The sequence below is a fragment of the Perca flavescens genome, chromosome 9 (assembly GCF_004354835.1).
Source record: "Perca flavescens isolate YP-PL-M2 chromosome 9, PFLA_1.0, whole genome shotgun sequence".
Lineage (NCBI taxonomy): Eukaryota > Metazoa > Chordata > Actinopteri > Perciformes > Percidae > Perca > Perca flavescens.
In genome coordinates, this window is record NC_041339.1 from 33,292,453 (window position 1) to 33,311,588 (window position 19,136).

General features: G+C 40.1%; 2 protein-coding genes across 2 annotated transcripts in view; one reads left to right on the plus strand and one right to left on the minus strand.

Annotated features, from left to right (window-relative positions):
- Nucleotides 1-1,299, minus strand: part of phactr1 (phosphatase and actin regulator 1) — a 45,582-nt gene extending 44,283 nt beyond the window's left edge. Inside the window, exon 1 of the mRNA XM_028587819.1 lies at nucleotides 1,188-1,299. Within this exon, the coding sequence (XP_028443620.1) occupies nucleotides 1,188-1,299 (112 nt within the window). The remainder of the gene's footprint in view (nucleotides 1-1,187) is intronic.
- Nucleotides 1,300-4,661: 3,362 nt separating this feature from the next.
- sirt5 (sirtuin 5) lies at nucleotides 4,662-14,519 on the plus strand. The gene is made up of 9 exons (XM_028588439.1): nucleotides 4,662-4,814; nucleotides 5,724-5,836; nucleotides 5,984-6,117; nucleotides 7,976-8,201; nucleotides 9,005-9,092; nucleotides 10,426-10,479; nucleotides 10,660-10,783; nucleotides 11,572-11,687; nucleotides 13,155-14,519. The coding sequence occupies exons 1-9, from the start codon at nucleotides 4,783-4,785 to the stop codon at nucleotides 13,225-13,227; spliced, it is 960 nt and encodes a 319-aa protein (XP_028444240.1). The 5' UTR covers nucleotides 4,662-4,782; the 3' UTR covers nucleotides 13,228-14,519.
- The last annotated feature ends 4,617 nt before the right edge of the window (nucleotides 14,520-19,136 follow it).

Genomic DNA, 19,136 nt, shown 5'->3' on the forward strand with positions numbered 1-19,136 from the left:
TACACATCATGTTATACCTTTGCATATAAAACAAACAAACAGTGTAGAGCCTTTTAATAACTGACTAGCAGGCATGCTTAGCAGAACCGTTGTGGAAAAAGAGGACATTAAGACAAAGCAGAACAATAGCCAGACAGAGGAATTTTCTACATTTGGCATCTGGAAAATATAGGCTTGAGTCTAGCCTGGAGTGCCAGGCTACGTGTGACTAGGGTTTGTCACATTGGCCAATTCTGGAAGAGGGTCGAACACAATTCAGATGCAGTAGGTCTTTAAAAAAAAAAAAAAAAGCCCCCTCTCATATATGTAGGCTAATGTGGATGATCGCCAATAGAGGAATGCCGATTCCGTGCAAATCCCCCGGCTCTGTTCGCCTATTCTGCTCGGTGGCATTTTCAGCACCGAGGGGCAGTGGACAGCTCCGCGCTGATGTGATATTAAAGCAGCTTCCATCAGGAATGAGGATGGATTTTCATAGGAGAAAGAGCTTATTTCAAAATAATAAAAAAAGACAACAAACTGAACGTAGATCTAGGCTGTAAATCCATACCATGATGCCGACCACCCAGGCTTCGTGACAGCGTACCATCGTGACCATGGCAACAAAGGAAACAATAACTTATCTGCCCTGTTTTCATGCACACAAACTGGGATTAAAGCCACCACATTTGATGAGGATCTCGCATGCCGGAGCTTGCATTTCTCACCCTTCTCCAAAATGCAATAATAACAACAACTGCATTTGAAATGAGTAGCCAGAGGCGGCCAAGTTTGCACAGCATTTCACTGAGGCCGACAATCAAGGCGGAGTCTGGTTGGAGCGATACAAATCAATCGTCCTAAAGGGATAATTAGGTTTCCCATATCTAGCCGTGCCTTGCAGACCGCATATCACACATGCATAGCTGGAATAAAAACCAGCCTATACGTGGGACATTCTTCCCAGAGCGTGAGTCACTGTGTGGTTACCAAATAGCCTACCCAGGTGCAGCTGAGCACCATGGGATACCGTCAGAGCTGCACAATGAAAGCACAAAATCATGCTAATGCATGGGAACTGTCACTAAAACGATGGAGCGATTTCTCACAGCGAGCGATTCCCTACGATACCCCCCCTCCCGCGGAGGCTACTAACACACCCAGACAGGACGTGGGGGGAGCATCCGAGTCACTGGCTGGTTGCCTACCTGTCTCCAGGTGCAAAGAGATCCTCGCCTCGTTGATGTAAGGCGTGTCACTCTTGGACCGGACCCTCCGGATCGGTCTGCGGTCTACCTCCTCCTCCGGGGCCGCCGCCATGTTCGGCCAGCCGGGCAGCGTCCACTGGCGACCGGCGGGACTGCGAGAGACTCTGCGCCGCAGCAGCCACTCGTGCACCCGCCCGGGAAGACGTGGTAGGAGGGGGGCGGGCTATTGTGATGAAGGGTAGGAGGGGGGGGAGAGAGAGAGAGAGAGAGAGAGAGAGAGAGAGAGAGAGAGAGAGAGAGATGGTAGGATTGATGAGCTTCTGTTCCTTTCTTTTACTGTAAGTCAGCTCCACCTGCAGTTCCAACTCCACGTTTAGAACACATTGTCCAATGAAAAGAATGACCATATTCACATCAATTACACTATTTAAACTCTCCTGTGTGGCTCATTAATACAGTCAATGAATTCTTTTAATAATCAACAACAATGTTGGTAATTGATGAAAATGTAATTTTATCATCAAGCAAAAACAATCTCCGGTTCTAGCTTCTCAAAAGTTAGAATTAGTTTATTTTCTCTGTTTTATATCATTGAAAATGTAGTCTAATGCATCTGTGTTTCAAAGTGTTTTCAAATTTTAAGATGTCACCTTGGCATCTGGGAACTTGTAATAGCATTTTTATTATTTGACATTTAAATCGACAGAATAATGAATAACCGATTCATCAAAAAATAATGTACGTATAAGTTGAAAATGAAATAAAATATTTCTTGCACCATCTTTAGTATCACAGGAACTACAAGGACAGGTCTGGATACATCACAAAATAAGGTTTTAGTAATAAAATAGGAAACTCAAAGAAGATAACAAGAAATATAAATATTATATATATATAATACATTGATATTGAAATGTCATTGGTGAGATAAAACACCCATTAAAGTCAATATGCAGAATCAAAACATGCTTGTACACAGTTTGGACCTTTTTATTCACATTTTGTCAAACATCTGAGTTTCGTGCTGGTTGTAAATATAGAAAATCTTACTTCTTTCTGACACCACAAGCTAAAATAGGTTTTCTTTTAGTTTGACAACACCTGCAAGACTGGCCAATAGAAATGCATTCTGGTCGGGACAAAGAAAGTGACAGGATTAACTCAGGCTCAACCACAAGAGGCCCCTGTTCTAATTACAGGGTGTGGAATTCATAATGGCAAACATGATATAAAACAAATGTATTCCATGAAACTGGCCACAGTATTCTGACAATAGCACTGTGAGTACTGCCTATCAGTAAAAGGTTACAGTCAGTTTCATGTCCAAGGTGCTAAATATTCAAATCCAGATCCAGTTTTAGTAATCTTAGGGATATCCAATAAAGCAATGAGAGTGACACTGGCGCAACAGCGCTTCTTGGCATATTGAATTCTCACTCTTATTCTGGAAAAAGAAAGAGGGACCAACACTGAAGATATGGCTCACTGAGATGATGGACACACTTCACCTTGAGAGGATCCGGTTCATCCGAGAACATTTGGCAACCTTTGGAATATTATTTTACAGGACAAGCAGTATCCTGATCGCAGTCTGGGGTGGTTGCGGGTAGGGATTAGGGCCTCTCATTTGTTAGTTTTTTGTTTTTATTTAGTTTTTTAAATGTATTTATTTATCCTTATTTCCATTCCTTATTTTTGTTTATATACTGTAAAAAAAAGAAGCACTGTAATAACAATTTTTTTTAAACTTGATTTTTGAAATTAAGCTTCATAATAAAAATATTTGAAACAACAAGTACAAGGTTACAGTCAAAATCTACATCAACTAAAACACTGTAGCTGCTTTATCTTTTACAAAGCCAACTCTTGTACTGTATTATTAAATAGTCACTTTATGGAGCAGAAGAAGGACTGCAGGGACATAAGCTGTAGAAAAGGACAAGCTTTTGGTTTAACCTTAATCAACTGAAATACCACTTGAGTCTAGTATTACAATAATCAAATTGTAATGTTAGGAAAGTCTCATGTCAACTTATTCTTACCTGCCTCACCTGGCTGCTGCAACACTGCAATTTCCCATTGTTACTATAGTAATCAATCAATCAATCAATCAATCAATCAATCAATCAATCAATCAATCAATCTTGTGCTTTATACTTTATAAATCCAATGCTGCCTCCAGTGGAGAAGGGACAATAAAAATGATTACAAATGGGTTCACAATTATTACAGTAAGAAAGCACAACAGAGGGACAGTAGGCTACAAGTAAATTTGGACTATTTTGTTTTCGGCAGCTACTGTATATGGACAGTGGTGGAATGTACCTACATTTACTCAAGTACTGTAGTTTTACTACAATTTTGGGGTAGGCCTACTTACTTCACTAGAGTATTTCCATTGTTCTGCAACTTTAAACTTCTTCTCCATTTCAGAGGGAAATATTATACTTTTTACTCCACTACATTATTTGCAGATTCAGATTTATATTACAAAATATAATCAAACACATTATGATGTACTGTATTATTTTAGGTTAAGATAAGACTTTATTGATCCCTTGGTGAAATTCACAAGCTCCCTGGCAGTATAAGTAATTACCCCCACCTTTACCAGCTGCAACACTGAAGCAATGTAATGCATGAATAATTATAATCAATAATATAATAAACATTCTGAAATGGGCCAGTGCTTATACTTTTTGGACTTTAAATACATTTGGAATGTGAATTAATTTTTTTAAGTAACACTGGCCCCTAAGGTACGGAGCCCCGAGACATCACTGTGGGTAGAAAAGACAACTTCTTGTACTTTTGAACTATTTTTTGTTTGTTCATAACAACTAGACCAACATTTTCATTTGATTTAGATTATTTTACTTTTATTCCAGATTGTAAAACTAAAAAGTCTCGCATTCAAAATGTTACCAAGTAAAAGTATAAAAATTCCATCCATTGAATGCAGGACTTTTACTATGTAACAGAGTTTTACAATCTGGAATAAAAGTAAAATAATCAAAATCAAATGAAAATGATGGTTATGTAGGCCAGCTATTTGTTATGAACAAACACAAAATAGTTCAAAAGTACAAGAAGTTGTCTTTTGTTACTTAAAAAAAAGCAATTTACACATACAGCAAAATAGATGACTGTAGTACAAATGCTCCCTCTGCTGGTCATGTCTTGTTTTTGTTGAGGTTGTTATCTAACTACCTCGCTGACCCTCTCATAGGCTCATTTCCTCACAGACCAATCCACTTCCTACTGCTGCTGGGCTGGTGAATGAGAGAACACATCCATGGAGAGAACACCCGACTGAGTTCCTGCTTACTTCAGCTGATAATCCTGGCTGAAGCTCTGTTAATACATCCATGGGCTGAACCTGACGAGACAGTTGGTTTGGATTAAAGTTACAGCAATTATCGTGTGATCTCGTAGATATCGCGACAATCCAGCTGCCCTGCAAAGTAAGTAGCGATAGCTAGTTAACGTCATTGACATATTAGCAAAACACAGCTGTAACAACATTCACAACTCATTACCATGGGCACGCCACTTCAGAGCGTAATGTGATGCTGGTGAAGTCGTTGCTGTTTCCATGGATACCAGCACTAGCTTGTTAGCGTGTTGGTAACGTCCATTTAACCTGCTGTCAGGCTGTTAGCTTAGTATAGCTAGCTAGCATAATGTTAAAGCCAGCTAACGACAGGCTCCGGTAACTGCTATTTAGGAAGTTCCATGCTTGTTATTATTGTGTAGTAAAAGTAGAGTGATAAGTAAATGAAGCTTTGAAGCTTTTGGGGCTTTCTTTCTATTTGTACCGACAAATATTTGACGTTTTTGGGGCTTTAATCCACAGGAACACAGTGACATCTGGTGGTTTGCAAAACGTAGCTACAGCAACCCTTCAAGACGGGCCCGAACCGCCGAAGCGCAACACCTCAGTGATTTAAATAGTTTTGGTCTCATATATGCAACAAAAGTTCAACAAGACTGCGTGTTATTATAGAATCTTTAATACTTTTGATCAGAAGTGCTGCATCAAAAATGTAGATGGTATCGTGCAATATGTTAGTAACATTAATCAATTTAACGTTACTGTAACAGTTACAGTAACGTTAAATTGATCAATGCACTATCCCAAAAGCTTCACAATTTTACTGACACAACACCTTAATGTACCTTATTGGTGTGTTTTAGTTTAGCTACCTCAGTTTAGCTCAAAGGCATTTCCAGATCGACTGAAGAAGACTATTAGGCTGGAACAACAGCCGCACCAACCTGGCCGCACAACAAACATTTATACATAGACAGTATATATAAGCATTTATCGCGTTTCCCAAGTTTTTTGCTAATCCAAACAAAGATGGCAACCGGAAGTGTCATTTCTGATCTACTTGCTCGTTTTGTTAAAGTTAGGCTCGTAATTATTTGAAGAAAAATAGCTTAGTGTGCAAAAGTCTCAATTGTAAAATCTGTGATTACATCTGAGGCAATTGTTTCCATTGTGAAACGTGTCATATTTGTCTTCCCTACTAGCCAAAACCCGATGATTGTGCTCCAGCGGTCCTGTAGAGGCTTTATACACTCTCACCTGTATGTCCACCTGAAAAGGCAGCGGGGCAGCCAAAACATGGCGAGACCCAGTTCAGGTATTCCTTTTTCCTTCCGTTTCTGCTTCTGTTACATGCTCATCCTGACGAGCAATTATTATATTAGTCTTCCACAAATCCATTAGCTTTCATTATTGTCATTTTGTGTGTTATGTTATTTGTGTTTCTTGGCGTGTTTATGTTCAGACCTGGCAGCATTCAGGGAGATTTTCTCCAAGGCGAAGAATATAGCCATCGTCACCGGAGCAGGGGTGAGTGCAGAGAGCGGAGTCCCAACCTTCAGAGGAGCAGGAGGCTACTGGAGACAATGGCAAGCACAGGTATGCAACTATATTATCATATTGATAATGAAGACCTATGTCGGTCGCAAAGCGTTCATTTTTAATACATATTGCCATGTAAAATAAAGGCATTTTAATTTGGTGTGCCTTGGATAGTTTTTGAAGGCGACTCACATTTTATATTTTTGTGAGACTATATTTCAACCATGCAATGAGCCCTTCACAAGATGGAATATATTATCATATTATTGAACCATATTATACTTGACAGCAGCATAAACTGCAGCCTCCAAAATGCTAATAAAGTTGAATAAAGAACTCTCTAAAACATTTTCAACAAAAACTGAACAGTGTAACCTTTGTGAAGGGATGATTTATTGCAGGACTGTTGTATTAGATTGCATTAGTTTTAGCTTGATGGTCCTAATAATCTGGCAACTGAGTGTATTCTAAAATGCTAATTTTAATTTCCATACTTTTTCTGCTGCTTATCTGGGGCCGGGTCGCAGTGGAAACAGGCTAAGAAAATTAGTCCTGATGTCCTTCTCCCCAGCACCATTTTCCAGCTCCTCCTGGGGAATTTTAATTTTTCAGTCAAATATGTGAGAAATAACCCCCAAATCATTACATTTATATAGCAGCTGACAGCCCACCTAAGGATACAAAACATTTTTCTCCAATTGCATCAATTTTTACTAGGGATGTGACGAGACGCTTACTCCACGAGACGAGACACATCACGAGATTGGGTTCACGAGAACGAGACGAGACGAGATTTTTAAAAAAAATTTAAAGAAATCCTCAATGATGAAATATATGAATGGAAAATAGTTTTTTTATTCAACTGACCTTGGCTTCTTTGTAGAGGTTTGGGACTACAGTGCGAGTTAAATGCGCGCGTGATGGGATGACGTACCTCGTTTCCAGTGTGTGGAGGAGTCGCCGAAATCCAACATTTTCCACCACAGAAAATGGCCTCATATGAGCTGCAATGAAAACGCCTATGTCCCTCGTTATTGCCGTGGCTCTTGCACTTACCGGTGGCAGAGATGCAAAGGCTTTTAGAGTTGTTTGCCCTTTTAATGTTTTTGTCGTGGGTGCAGTAGTTAGTAGAGAGCTGTGGTGGTGCTGTAAGTGTTTTTGCATAGTGCTCGTGTTAGCCGCGGTATACGGCATTTTTTTCTTACAATGTTTACATATTGCGTTCGTCTTGTCTCTTTCGCCGTTTATTATTTCCGCAGGAAAACCAAAATGTTGCCACACAAATGATTTAAAAGTGGCAGGGGGATCTTCAATAGTAATAGGCGATCACATCGCCTTACGAGACAACTTTTCACCTCGACGAGAAATCTCGTCACGTTTTAATCTCGTGAGATCTCGTAAAACGAGATCTCGTCACACCCTTACTTTTTACAGATCAATCTATCATTCTTTAATGTGCGAACAATGGCAAGACCGCATATTTGAAAAATGTATTGTACAATTCTGAGAGTCGTAAAACAGTGCCAATCTGTCACAAGGGGAAAGTTTTTGCTGAGAGTGCTTCAGTCCTAGTCAGATTGAGGAGTCTGTACTTATCACACATCTCAGAGTCACTCTGAGGAAGTTCACTGAAAGTTTCACTGTGACTAGAAATAGTTTGATACCCACATACCTACTTCTTTGGGAACTTCATTGCATTTCGGAAGCTGAGTGGAAACAGTGCTGTGCAGACGGCTCTGTGCTCAGTTGTCTCTGTTGCTGTTTCTTCTGTCTTCCATTATTTTGCCTACATTTCCAACAACTAAAAACAATTCTGAAAAAGGAGCTTGAGTGCTAATAATTAGCTGTGGAACTTTTTGATCAGCACTGAACTTTGTCCGTATTAATGGCCCTCTCACGATTTTTCATCTTTAAGCAACTTGCCACCCCAGAGGCCTTCTCCAGGAATCCCTCCCGTGTTTGGGAGTTTTACCATTACCGCCGCGAGGTCATGCTCACAAAAAATCCCAACCCCGCCCACCTGGCCATCGCAGAGTGTGAGGAGCGACTGAGCAAACAGGGGCGTCAGGTTACAGTCATCACTCAAAATATCGACGAGCTCCACCGCCGCGCTGGATCCAAAAACATGCTGGAAATTCACGGCAAGTAGAAGATACTCAATATCAAGTAATCTAATTCTATATATTGTATATATATATATATATATGTACTATATACTGGTACTCTACTAAGTATTAAAAAGTAATGTTTCAAGTAAAAATGCCAAACAGTCTCTGGTTCCAGCTTCCAGATTTTGAGGATTTGCTGCTTTTCCTTGTTGCTTAGACACAACAGGAAGATGGATAACATCACTCGGGATGAGCACTTATCACCACATTCTGACATTTTATAGGCACTAATAATTAATTAAGAGAATAATTATTTTTAACGACTTTCATTACTGATTGATCCCCTGATCATTTTCAAAAGTTGATTAATTGTTTAGTCTATAAAATGTCATAAAAGTAGGAACAATTTTTGGTTACACTTTATTTGAAGGTATCTACATAAGAGTGACATGGCACTGTCATGAACGTGTCATAAACATTATAAATAAGTCAAACATTTATGACATAACGCTTCTTTTAGTAAGTGTCATTCGTTTTGTCGTGACAAGTTATGGTTATTGTTAGGGTTAGGGTTCATGTGTCATGACAGTGTCATGTGTTAATGACAGTGTCATGTCACTCTTATGTAGATAAGTGTTACCCATTTTCTTTTATAAATTAAGTTTTTAAAGATTAATAGACTTTTTCAGACTGGAGAAGCTGGGGCTTACAAATATGTGGCATTCTTGTTGATATATTACACAAAACAATTGATTGTTGAAATAGTTTTCTGTCTTCCGACTAATTGATTGAGTTGTTTCAGCACAAAAATTTTGTCTCTTGTATTGTTAATCCAGGAAGTCTGTTTAAAACCCGCTGTATGAGCTGTGGTCATGAAGCAGCCAATTACAAGAGCCCCATCTGTGACGCTCTGGAGGGCAAAGGGTAAGAGCTTCATTTGGTGTTGTTCGGTTGGATTGGACTGTTTTCCTCAACAACGTGAAAATGTGTTAGCAGAGATATTGATCATATTCATTTGACAACAAAATGCCAGAGAACAAAAAAGCCCGTTTCAGTCTGTCAGATGTCGGCAGCTAAATAACAGCTGACGACGCGGTGAAAAGGAAAATCTGTGACCGAAATGAAATGTCACTTTGACATTTAAAATTGACGTTTTTTAATAGCTGAAATGTTCCACTAATCAATCGGACTGTTAACAGTGATTCTGATTAAACCTCCAGTCATAAAGATGATGTAAACGTCTCCCTGTGTTAAAGGTAAATGAAAGGGTTTTAAAGGAATAGAAAAAAGATGAATAAATAAGATACAATTGCATACAATTAAATAAATTAGTAATTGAAAGTATCGCTTTGGATGTTTGTTTTCGGGCTAATTTATCTTTGTGGTCAGGACTTTTATGTTTGTAGTTTTTTTCATATCTTTTAAAGTTTATTTAATTACTTTATTGTTTTCAAAAACCCAGATGAAACATTAAAAACATTAAAAGACAACTGTAATGCTGGCAATGTTCTCATAATGTAAACCTATTAAATTGTCAACCATATCTTCCCTAAAATGGTTTGGAATTACTAACTTGTAGGTATTTGAAGTGTGCACTGTGCAGCTGTTCTATAAAGGAAAATATAAATATCAGATAGGGACTCAGTTTAAGGACCCTATTTTAACGATCTAAGCGTATGGCGTGTCCAAATCCAGTTTTGCTAGTTTGATGGCGGAAAAAAGGGCATAAACAAATCATCTCCCATTCCCTTTAAAAGCTAGGCGCGTTTGGACCTTGGTGCATTGCTGGCGGATTTGCACCGTAATATTTTTATTTTTAATCTTTTGCATGTTTGTGTGCTGCTGCGCTTTCCTGTGTGTGTAACAAGCATAGTGTGTAACAAGCATAGTGTGTAACAAGCATAGTGTGCGCGCTGTTCATAAGCCTAGGCACATTTTACTAATTTGCTGTTAAAATAGGAATTAAATGCTGCGCTATTGACTTTTGACCAGGTTTTTGTTCAACGGCGCAATCACTTCCCGCTGCCTCAAGATAGTGATACACCAAGAATGCACCTGAACACACCTCCCTGTAAGACCAGCACACCCATGGGCGCAAAGATGGGCGCAGGTGCATTTGCTATTTAAACGACGGGACGGGAAATTGACAACTGGGTCGGTCTTAAACTAGCAAAGACACTTGCGTTTGGCTTTGTGCCGGGTGCAAGAAAGGGCCCTGAGTATTACGTGACATGAATTTATCAAACTGCCTCCCCAGAGCTCCTGACCCAGACACAAATGACGCCCAGATCCCTGTTCTGCAGCTGCCCAGGTAATGCACACACTCATGTACTCTTTTAGTGCTCTGCTCTTTTCAAATGAGGTTATTTATTTTGACAAAGTGTGTGTGTGTGTGTCTGTCTGTCTGTGTCTGTGTCTGTGTGTGTGTGTGTGTGTGTGTGTGTGTGTGTGTGTGTCTGTGTCTGTGTCTGTCTGTCTGTCTTTTTTTCAGGTGTGAGCAGAAAAGCTGTCACGGTCTCCTGAGACCAGCTGTGGTTTGGTTTGGAGAGAGTCTGGACTCAGACATCCTCACCCGGGCAGAGAAAGTGTTGGACAGCTGTGACCTCTGCCTCGTGGTATGTGTGTGTGTGTGTGTTTTCCTGACTTAGCCAAGTCAGACTAAAGGCCAGTTAATTGGGGATGGCTTGTCCAATTGGGGACAAAAGCTGTGTCCCCAATTGGGAGAAAGCGGATTTTTGGGTCAGTGTTTAGGGTAAGTCTCCAGGAAAATTAATATAGAGTCAATGTGATATACCCAAAAGTGACCTAAAATTATAAAGTGCATCAGTACTACCGCCAAATTCACTAATGTACTCACCACTCACCACACTGCTGAAGATGTCTTTTTTTTCCCCATGGTTTTTGGAGGAATTTCAACGTTTTGGATGTTAAATTTAGTACTGTATAAAGGTAAAACATGTTGCATTGCCAGTCATACTAAACTAATATATTCTCATTATTGTATACATTTTCTATTAACGCTTTCTGAAAATAAAGGAGCTTTGAAATTATCACCTGAACTTTTACCTTCACTCACTGTTCAGAATCAGAATCAAGTAGGTTTTCACATACAAGAATTTGCCTCGGTATTTTGATGCATAACTGTCACAATACATATATTAAGAGAAGAGAAAAAGCTATTACTGCAAGTTAAACAAATATGTAAACTATATCAGTTTAAAAAATGAAAAGAGCTGGACAGTGTTATAAACAAAGATGTTGGAAGGGGCAAACTATTGACTAAGGAGTGTGCAAATGTTCAAATAATATAATATAGAATATTAGAACATGTTAAATAGGATTTGCATTAATGTAAGGCACTTACTTTATTACTTCAAATCTTCAATAAAATCTCACTCTGCAGGTTGGCACTTCGTCCATTGTGTATCCAGCGGCCATGTTTGCTCCTCAGGTGGCAGCCAGAGGTGTCCCTGTGGCCGAATTCAACATGGAGGACACACCGGCCACCATGCGCTTCAAGTATGTGTCAACCAATGTCACACAGTCAGACACTCTCATTATTAATCATCCCTAACTAATGCCACGTTTACAGCGTAGCAGGTAGGGATCAACCGATATGGATTTTTTAGTGCCGATGACCGGTACGGGATGCCGATTTTCTTGAGCCGATATTTGGAGCCGATACTGCTTTTGCTCCCTCAATTTACATCATAAAAATGTAAACCCTGCCACACTGTATTTGTTTTCGGAATCTGCTCTGCCATTTCTTTAAAAATAATAAGCAAAAACGCAGATCAGTGTCACTTCTGCAATCATCTTACATTCATATCACCCAAATGGTGTTTGCAATGTGCATCATATGGATGGGTGCACTGCATATGGGTAACTGTGCAAGGGTAAAAGGCTTTCATCAACATCTACAACACAGCCTTGATGATGCATTGTTATGATATGTTATGATGACATATTATAAGACAGATATAATCAGGTCATCACAAAATGTCCTTTGTCAACACATTTAAATAATTTAAGAAAACAATAAACCTGAAAGGTAGCCATTGAAATAAAGTGCTTGATTTGTAATTTCAGACTGCCATAGTGCTAGTGGGAGGAGGGGCAGTGCATGGTCTGCACGTGAACTGTAGCGTCTCCAGCAACACAGAGCTGCCTGTGGACGCCTGTCTGTAAATAATGCCGGGAAAAAACTATTGGCGAACGCAGCAGCCGCGTATCGGCTGTGACCGATAAAATCGGTCGATCACTAATAGCAGGGATGCACCGAATCCAGGATTCGGATTTGGCAGAATATTGTGCTTTTTGACGGGGTTCGGTTTCTGCCGAACCGTAGAATTTATTTCCACCGAACCCTACGCTTGCACTACGCACGCTACGCTGGTCGATGTAACGACACCGCCATTGATTACGGGAAGGTGTTTACGCAGGTGGACCCTTCAATGCAGTAGGAGAAAGTGAAAATGGAACTCGGGAGCAGAAAAAGTGTTGTTTGGCAGTACTTTCAGTCAGAAGAAGGCCATTCAAGTCCAGCTACATGTTCAATTTACAATGCCGATTTGTCTGGTGGTGGCAAGGACCCTAAACAATACACAACATCGCCGTTGTTAAAACATTCGCAACCAAAACACAGCAACTTCAGGTACAGCAAAGCAAGGACAGTCACAGCTAAAAACTTCACCAGACGACCATTACCAGCTTTGCTAGCCCTACACCGAACAAACAGTGGGCCTCCAATCACCCGCGAGCCAAAGCCATTCATGCAGCAATTGGAAAAATTATATTTTAGTTTTTTTACAGTTAAAATAAAATGAAAACCACACTGCTGTGGACGGTGTTTACTTCATTAATGTGTTTACTGTGTTAATGGACTGAGGATGGAAGTAGGATTCGGTATTCGGCCGAACCCCAAAAATCTGGATTCAGTGCATCCCTACAGCATAGACAACATTTCTTATAATCTTTGTGTTTCAGGTTCCACTTCCACGGCCCCTGTGGGACCACGTTACCCCCCGCGCTGGGACGCCACGAGACTGAACCAGAATGAGTCCTGGACGTCAGCTGCACACAGACCATGACTGTCCAACACTGGAGGACTTTATTGGTACAAATACCAAAAATAATAGGTTGAATATAATGAAGTGTGGAGACGGTGTTCATGAAAAATAAGGCCAACAAATTCAAAGACGAAAGGGGAACCTGTCTGTTCAATCTGTCACACAGATAAAATATACAATGATAAGAAAATGATCATATTTTATTTATTTATTTTAATTGTAAACATTTAATTTCAAGTGAATGCATATTTTGTCTTTGTGGCTCCTATCTTAAAGAGTTTCTTTTCTTCCTTAGGAGATAATGACTTGATGATTGATTGAACTGATTTAATATCTGCTAAAGAAATTCTTCTTTTTTAAACACTGAATATTGAACATCACACCAGTGCTCTGTGCTCGCTGCTGCAAATAGCAAATTTAAGAGTTATACATGTGACAGTTTCCCATATGGGATTACAAGACGCTGCTATTTAACATCTTCCAGTCTCGCATATACAAATCATGTGGAGAAATGGCGGTTCACAATAGCCATATATCTTTAGCCAGTTATCTTGAGAAAGCTTGGGAGAAGTAGAAATCTTTTTTTTTTTGAGATGATCGGTAGATGTTTGTTCAAGGGCGTAACTTTGGGTTCAATATTGAGGGGGGTTAAGATCTCCACTTTTGAACAAAATTCAAATTTTGAGCATATCAGACACTTAATTTCCTGCATTCTGGTGAATTATTCTGCAACAATTTGTGCCTTTTCTGCATCAAGTTTTGTTTCAAATGTCTATATTTATGTTAAGGAAATTATAATAGGTTTTTGGGGTGGTTGCACTGGCCCGTTTTGATTGTTGAGGGGGTTGTAACATGCTGTTTATGAAAGGCAATGTTGAAAAAGGCAATGACACAAATAAATAGCATTGAGTATGGATTAAATATGATCACATGTAGGGCAACTTTATCACTCCTTATGCGTTGAATGAATACTGAATGTCAGACAGTAGGGGGCAGTGTTTAACTACAGCTGCGTCAGCGACTACATCTCCAGTTAGGAAAAAAAAACACCCCCTTCCAAAGGATCTGTGGGCTCTGCCTGGGATATGTGGTGTTGAATGTATGGACCGTGATGAATATGTGCATGATGCCTTCCAGTGGTGGGTAAGCTCCAGTTAAACCAGGGAAACCAGTGACTGTGCCTTCCCTCAGCCAGTCATGAAGAGATGTATGTTAAGGTTTGGACATAATTGAAACAGTATGTTCATTTGAAATGAATAAATGTATACTCTTATAAACTGAAGTGGCTCTGCAGAGCTTCCTTTAGAATCTGTGCATCCATGTATCTAAAACCGCATGAGTTGTTAATGATGCAACAGTGTGAATCAGAAATGATCTGCAGTGTGTGGTGATGGAAGTAGTGTAGGAGTGTGTATTAACTGTACAGTACTATATGTTCTCTGTTGTAGGCGTTGTTCTGCTTTGGCTAAAGATTAGATTGACTTCTTTCATTGTCTCAACATAAACACACGCTGCACAGGCCAGCGCTCAGTGTTTGTGCATTATGGGACTGGGACTGTTCTTTATAACAGTGAATGCCACCCCTGCAGTTACCAGAGGAATGAGTGTGGAGTAGATCACCTAATTTGAAAAATAATCTTTGGTAATAATACCAAACATGCACAAATTTGTGTTGTGAATGGATGGGTTAACAAATCATGAGACTTAAACACAGGAGACTGTTAATTTCCAGTTTACTGCTGACAGTTGAGAGTTTTTTGAAAAGCATGACCACGATCATTCCCTAACCTTAACCATCTGTTTATTGTGTAACCGTAGTCTTGCATTGCCGGACCTATCTCCACCGCGCTGTGGAGTAAGGTCTGGCTACAACATACGTACATTCCTGGATAGAAGGGGGGGTTGGGAAACGCTCCAGGTTGTTTGCATTTCTTTAAACCAATCACAATCGGCACTGAGCTCCGGACGCGGCGGAGGTGGCTCTGCAGAACAGTTTCGGGAAGGAACTTGTTTTAGTGGAACATTTGTACCCTGCAAAAGAAAACGCCACATGGAATATTAGCTGAAGTAACGATCCTTTATACTAAAGATAGCGCATTTCAAGCAGCTCCAGTGGTATGAAACGATACATACTTCCTGTCTCCTTAAGGGGCGTGGCCTCGTTTTAACGTGTAGTGAATGTTGTGTGGATGGATGAAAAGTTATATTTAAATAATTTATTAACATCTTCTTTTGCTAATGTTAGATAGTAACACAGATAAAAGACATATTTAGCATCACGGAGATTAGTTTTGTTAGGGCGTTCACAAGGTTAGTTGATGCTAGCTTAGCTGTGTTGCCAGGTCTCGCGATTTTAATGTCAGAATGTTCTGGAGATATGTGGCTTGTGAAAAATGTATATCCAATATATTCTTTGGTGACTATGGGGCGAAAGAATCGCTCATAATCTCTGTTCACGTTCACTTCCCCCATTGGTATCAATCCACTCAGGACCTGCCGCTAGTTTCCTAAAGAGGCTAGTTAGCAATAATTAGCCTGTGTCCATGTTATCTCCTTACATATACCTACGCTCTCCGTAGATTGGGAATGATTGAGATTTCTCTTGGCACAACTACCAGAAGACTTCCAACTTTCAGACAGATTGCTCACGTCACATCTACGTCGTCTCTCTCAGTTGGAGGCTGCGCAGTAACGCTCAGCGCTCACCGGAAAAGTGCTTCTAATATCCTTCACTGGTCTCCGTCCAGAGACACGGGATCTGTTGGTCCATTATATACTGGTTCTAAACTGTCTCTGGCTGAAGTTAACTGTTCAAACAACACAGTAACATGAGCTATTTAAATTAGCTGGATACATGGTTAAATCACAGTAATCCCACCAATCGGTCCACAAAACGTTCCAGTTAAAGACTAAATGCCGTAAATATATTCTTTGTAAATCTTTACAGACATTACTCAAAAGAATCAAGCAGGCCTGCCTATTTGCACGATTCAAGTTTTCTTAAAAACTTAGCAAAGGGATTTTGACACAGAGAGTGTGTGGCTCACGCGCAGGATGTCAGGCTTTATCCTGGAAATGTACTTCCGTTGATCCAGACTATTAGTAGTCATTTGAACCCAAACTGTGATCTTTCCCTGAACCTAAACAAACCTTAACCGGAGCGTTGTCATATCATAACACCGATTTATTTTTCATCGTTGTTTTGTTACAGAAGCCAGCCTGCCGATATGGGTGTCACATCAAGACATGCCGGCATGTGAGATTGAAACAAACATTTAAAAACACCCCTTTTTAATGTGTAGTATCCATTTGGAGCATGATAGGAGGTGTGGATGAAGGGCTACTGGATACATGACGGGTGTTACATCAGGCAAAATCAGCTTGGGAACCACTGCTCTATATGTTCCCTAATGTAGACAATGTTGTGACAAAACCAACCCCCCTAATCTGATGGGGATAGTCAAATTAGCCACAAGAAATCTCATCACACCATCTCATTCCTTCTTCCTTCTCCTCTTTCTCTGATACCTTTTTGCAGAGGTGTTTTCCCTCTCTGTACATCTGCCATGTGTGTGCTGTTTGAGACGCCGTACATCCCTCCGTCCGTCCGTCCCTCCCTCCTTCCCTCCCTCCCCAGCTACGCCTCCATCACCTGCTCATTAGAGAGAGGATGATGGTCCGACGGTCCCCTATGACTCTGCTCCAAAAATAACAGAGCCAATTTCCCGCCTGTTAGGCGGCGATTTCACACCAATCTGAGTTGTACTGCCAGCTAGGCCTGTCAGAGAGAGAGACAGAGAGAGGCTATATGAGAGAGGGAAATAAGGTGGAAAAGAAAAACAACGCAAGGAAAGGAAAAATGTAGGTCAGAGTGTAATGAGTCTCAAAATACGAGTTTATCCTATAAACACACCGCCCTGATCAGTCTCTGTTCACGTACAATTTTAGCTATTCTAGAAGACTGTTTGCATTTTAATAGAATTATTCAATGCATAACCCCCCGAATAAACACAAATTGGAGTTTTTACACTCTGGCTTTTGTCTGAATTTAAACAACAAGGTACATATCAATATAAGGTGTTAATTAAACATTATCTAAAGTTAATGCATTAGTAATATACATATTCATATCTTTTTTTATTTTTTTAAACACTTTATTTGTACTTTTCCATACATATTCATATCTATCTATAGCTATTCCTGGAGAACAATAGGACACATAACATACTGAATTATCATTGTTTCCAATTGTGACATTGCACCGTGGGCCTGTTTACAATGGTTAGTTCAAATTACCAAATATAATTTCATCCCATCGAAAAAGCTGTCAAAGCAGTGAGGAGAACCATTTTCCAGCTTTATGCTTCAACCCCACTCATAACATAACATCATAAAATCTCTAACTACAAAACCACCACGAGATGAGAAGGAATTTAGCTCATAACTCTGATTATACTCCATTAAACTTAAAGGTCCCATGAATTGCCATCACTTAATGGCATGTACAATATTACAGTATTTGAGGTTAAAACAGGGAAATAGGGTGCGGTATACACTGAGGTGTAAGTTTAAACCAGTGGAAGATTAGAAATGGAGAGAGGCAGTGATAGGGATCACAAAATGTGTCATGGTTTTATCAGACTAACGGCCAGACTTTTAGAAATATGAGGTCAGGAGTCACACTACCCAACCACAGCCCTGATTAGTTGGACCTTGGTGTTTTCACACCTATAATTTGTGTGCTCTGGCCCGAATCAGTGGATGAGTTTGTAAACTTGGAGCGATTTCCCCTTTCACACGTAAAAAAAAATCCAAGAGTACCAAAATGCGTCATTACAAACCACGCAAGAACGTTCCCTCTGCTTATTGGTCAGATGAGTCTCGGGCGGGAGCCAGAAAGTAAATATTGGTATGATTGTTTGGTCCGCTTTTGGTGCGCATCCAAGAGCGATTTCTGCATCCACACCTGCCCAAGGAGGGAAAGGAACTCTAGTGCGATTCAACCAGACTAAATGAGGCAGGTGTAAAAGTCCCCATAGTCACACCTACCGGTGCAGCATGAGGTCTCCAATAAAGATTCACTTTTAAATGCAGGACTTTTACATGTAATGGAATATTTATTTGGTATTTCAACATTATCCTGAGGACTTTATCTGTAGGATTTAGAAGCATCGGTAGCACTTTACTTGAAGGTATCTACATAAGAGGGACATGACAGTGTCACGAATACATGACAGTCATGACACATGAACCCTAATCCTAACTCTAACTCTAACCCTAACCCTAACTTGTCATGACAAAAACCAAATGACACTTAATGACATTACAGTGTCATGTCACTCTTATGTAGATACCTTCAAGTAAAGTGTTACCAGAGCATCTAATCTTGACCCCAGAGGTAGAAAAAAAAAGACAGCATGCCAGACTGCACACCATGGGAACACCGAGCATTTAAGGCTGAAAACAAAATAGTCTGCACCTACTTCAGGATGTTCTCATTTACTGTTCATACGAAAAAAGCGCTATTTAATTTGTAGATAACCCATGTCATCTTGAGCCAGGACGTGCATGGCTGACTCTAAGGAGGAAGTCCAGTGACCTAGTATAAAGAGCGAAAACGTCCATGTAGGGAGGATATCCGGGTGGATGGATGGGTCAACAAACACAGGACTTTCACAATACCACTGTTTGTGTCCCGTGTGAAAGCAAAAGTCAACGTTTAACTTACTTTTGTTACGTAACTTACATAGTTAACTAACGCCACATATGTAAGTTCCGTAACAAATGTAGGGCTACTTATTGGAACCCAAACCACAATCTTTTCCTAAACCTAACCAAGTAGTTTGTTGCTTAAACAGGTTCTGCACTGCAGGGGCTAGTGCAGGTGCACTGATTGCTC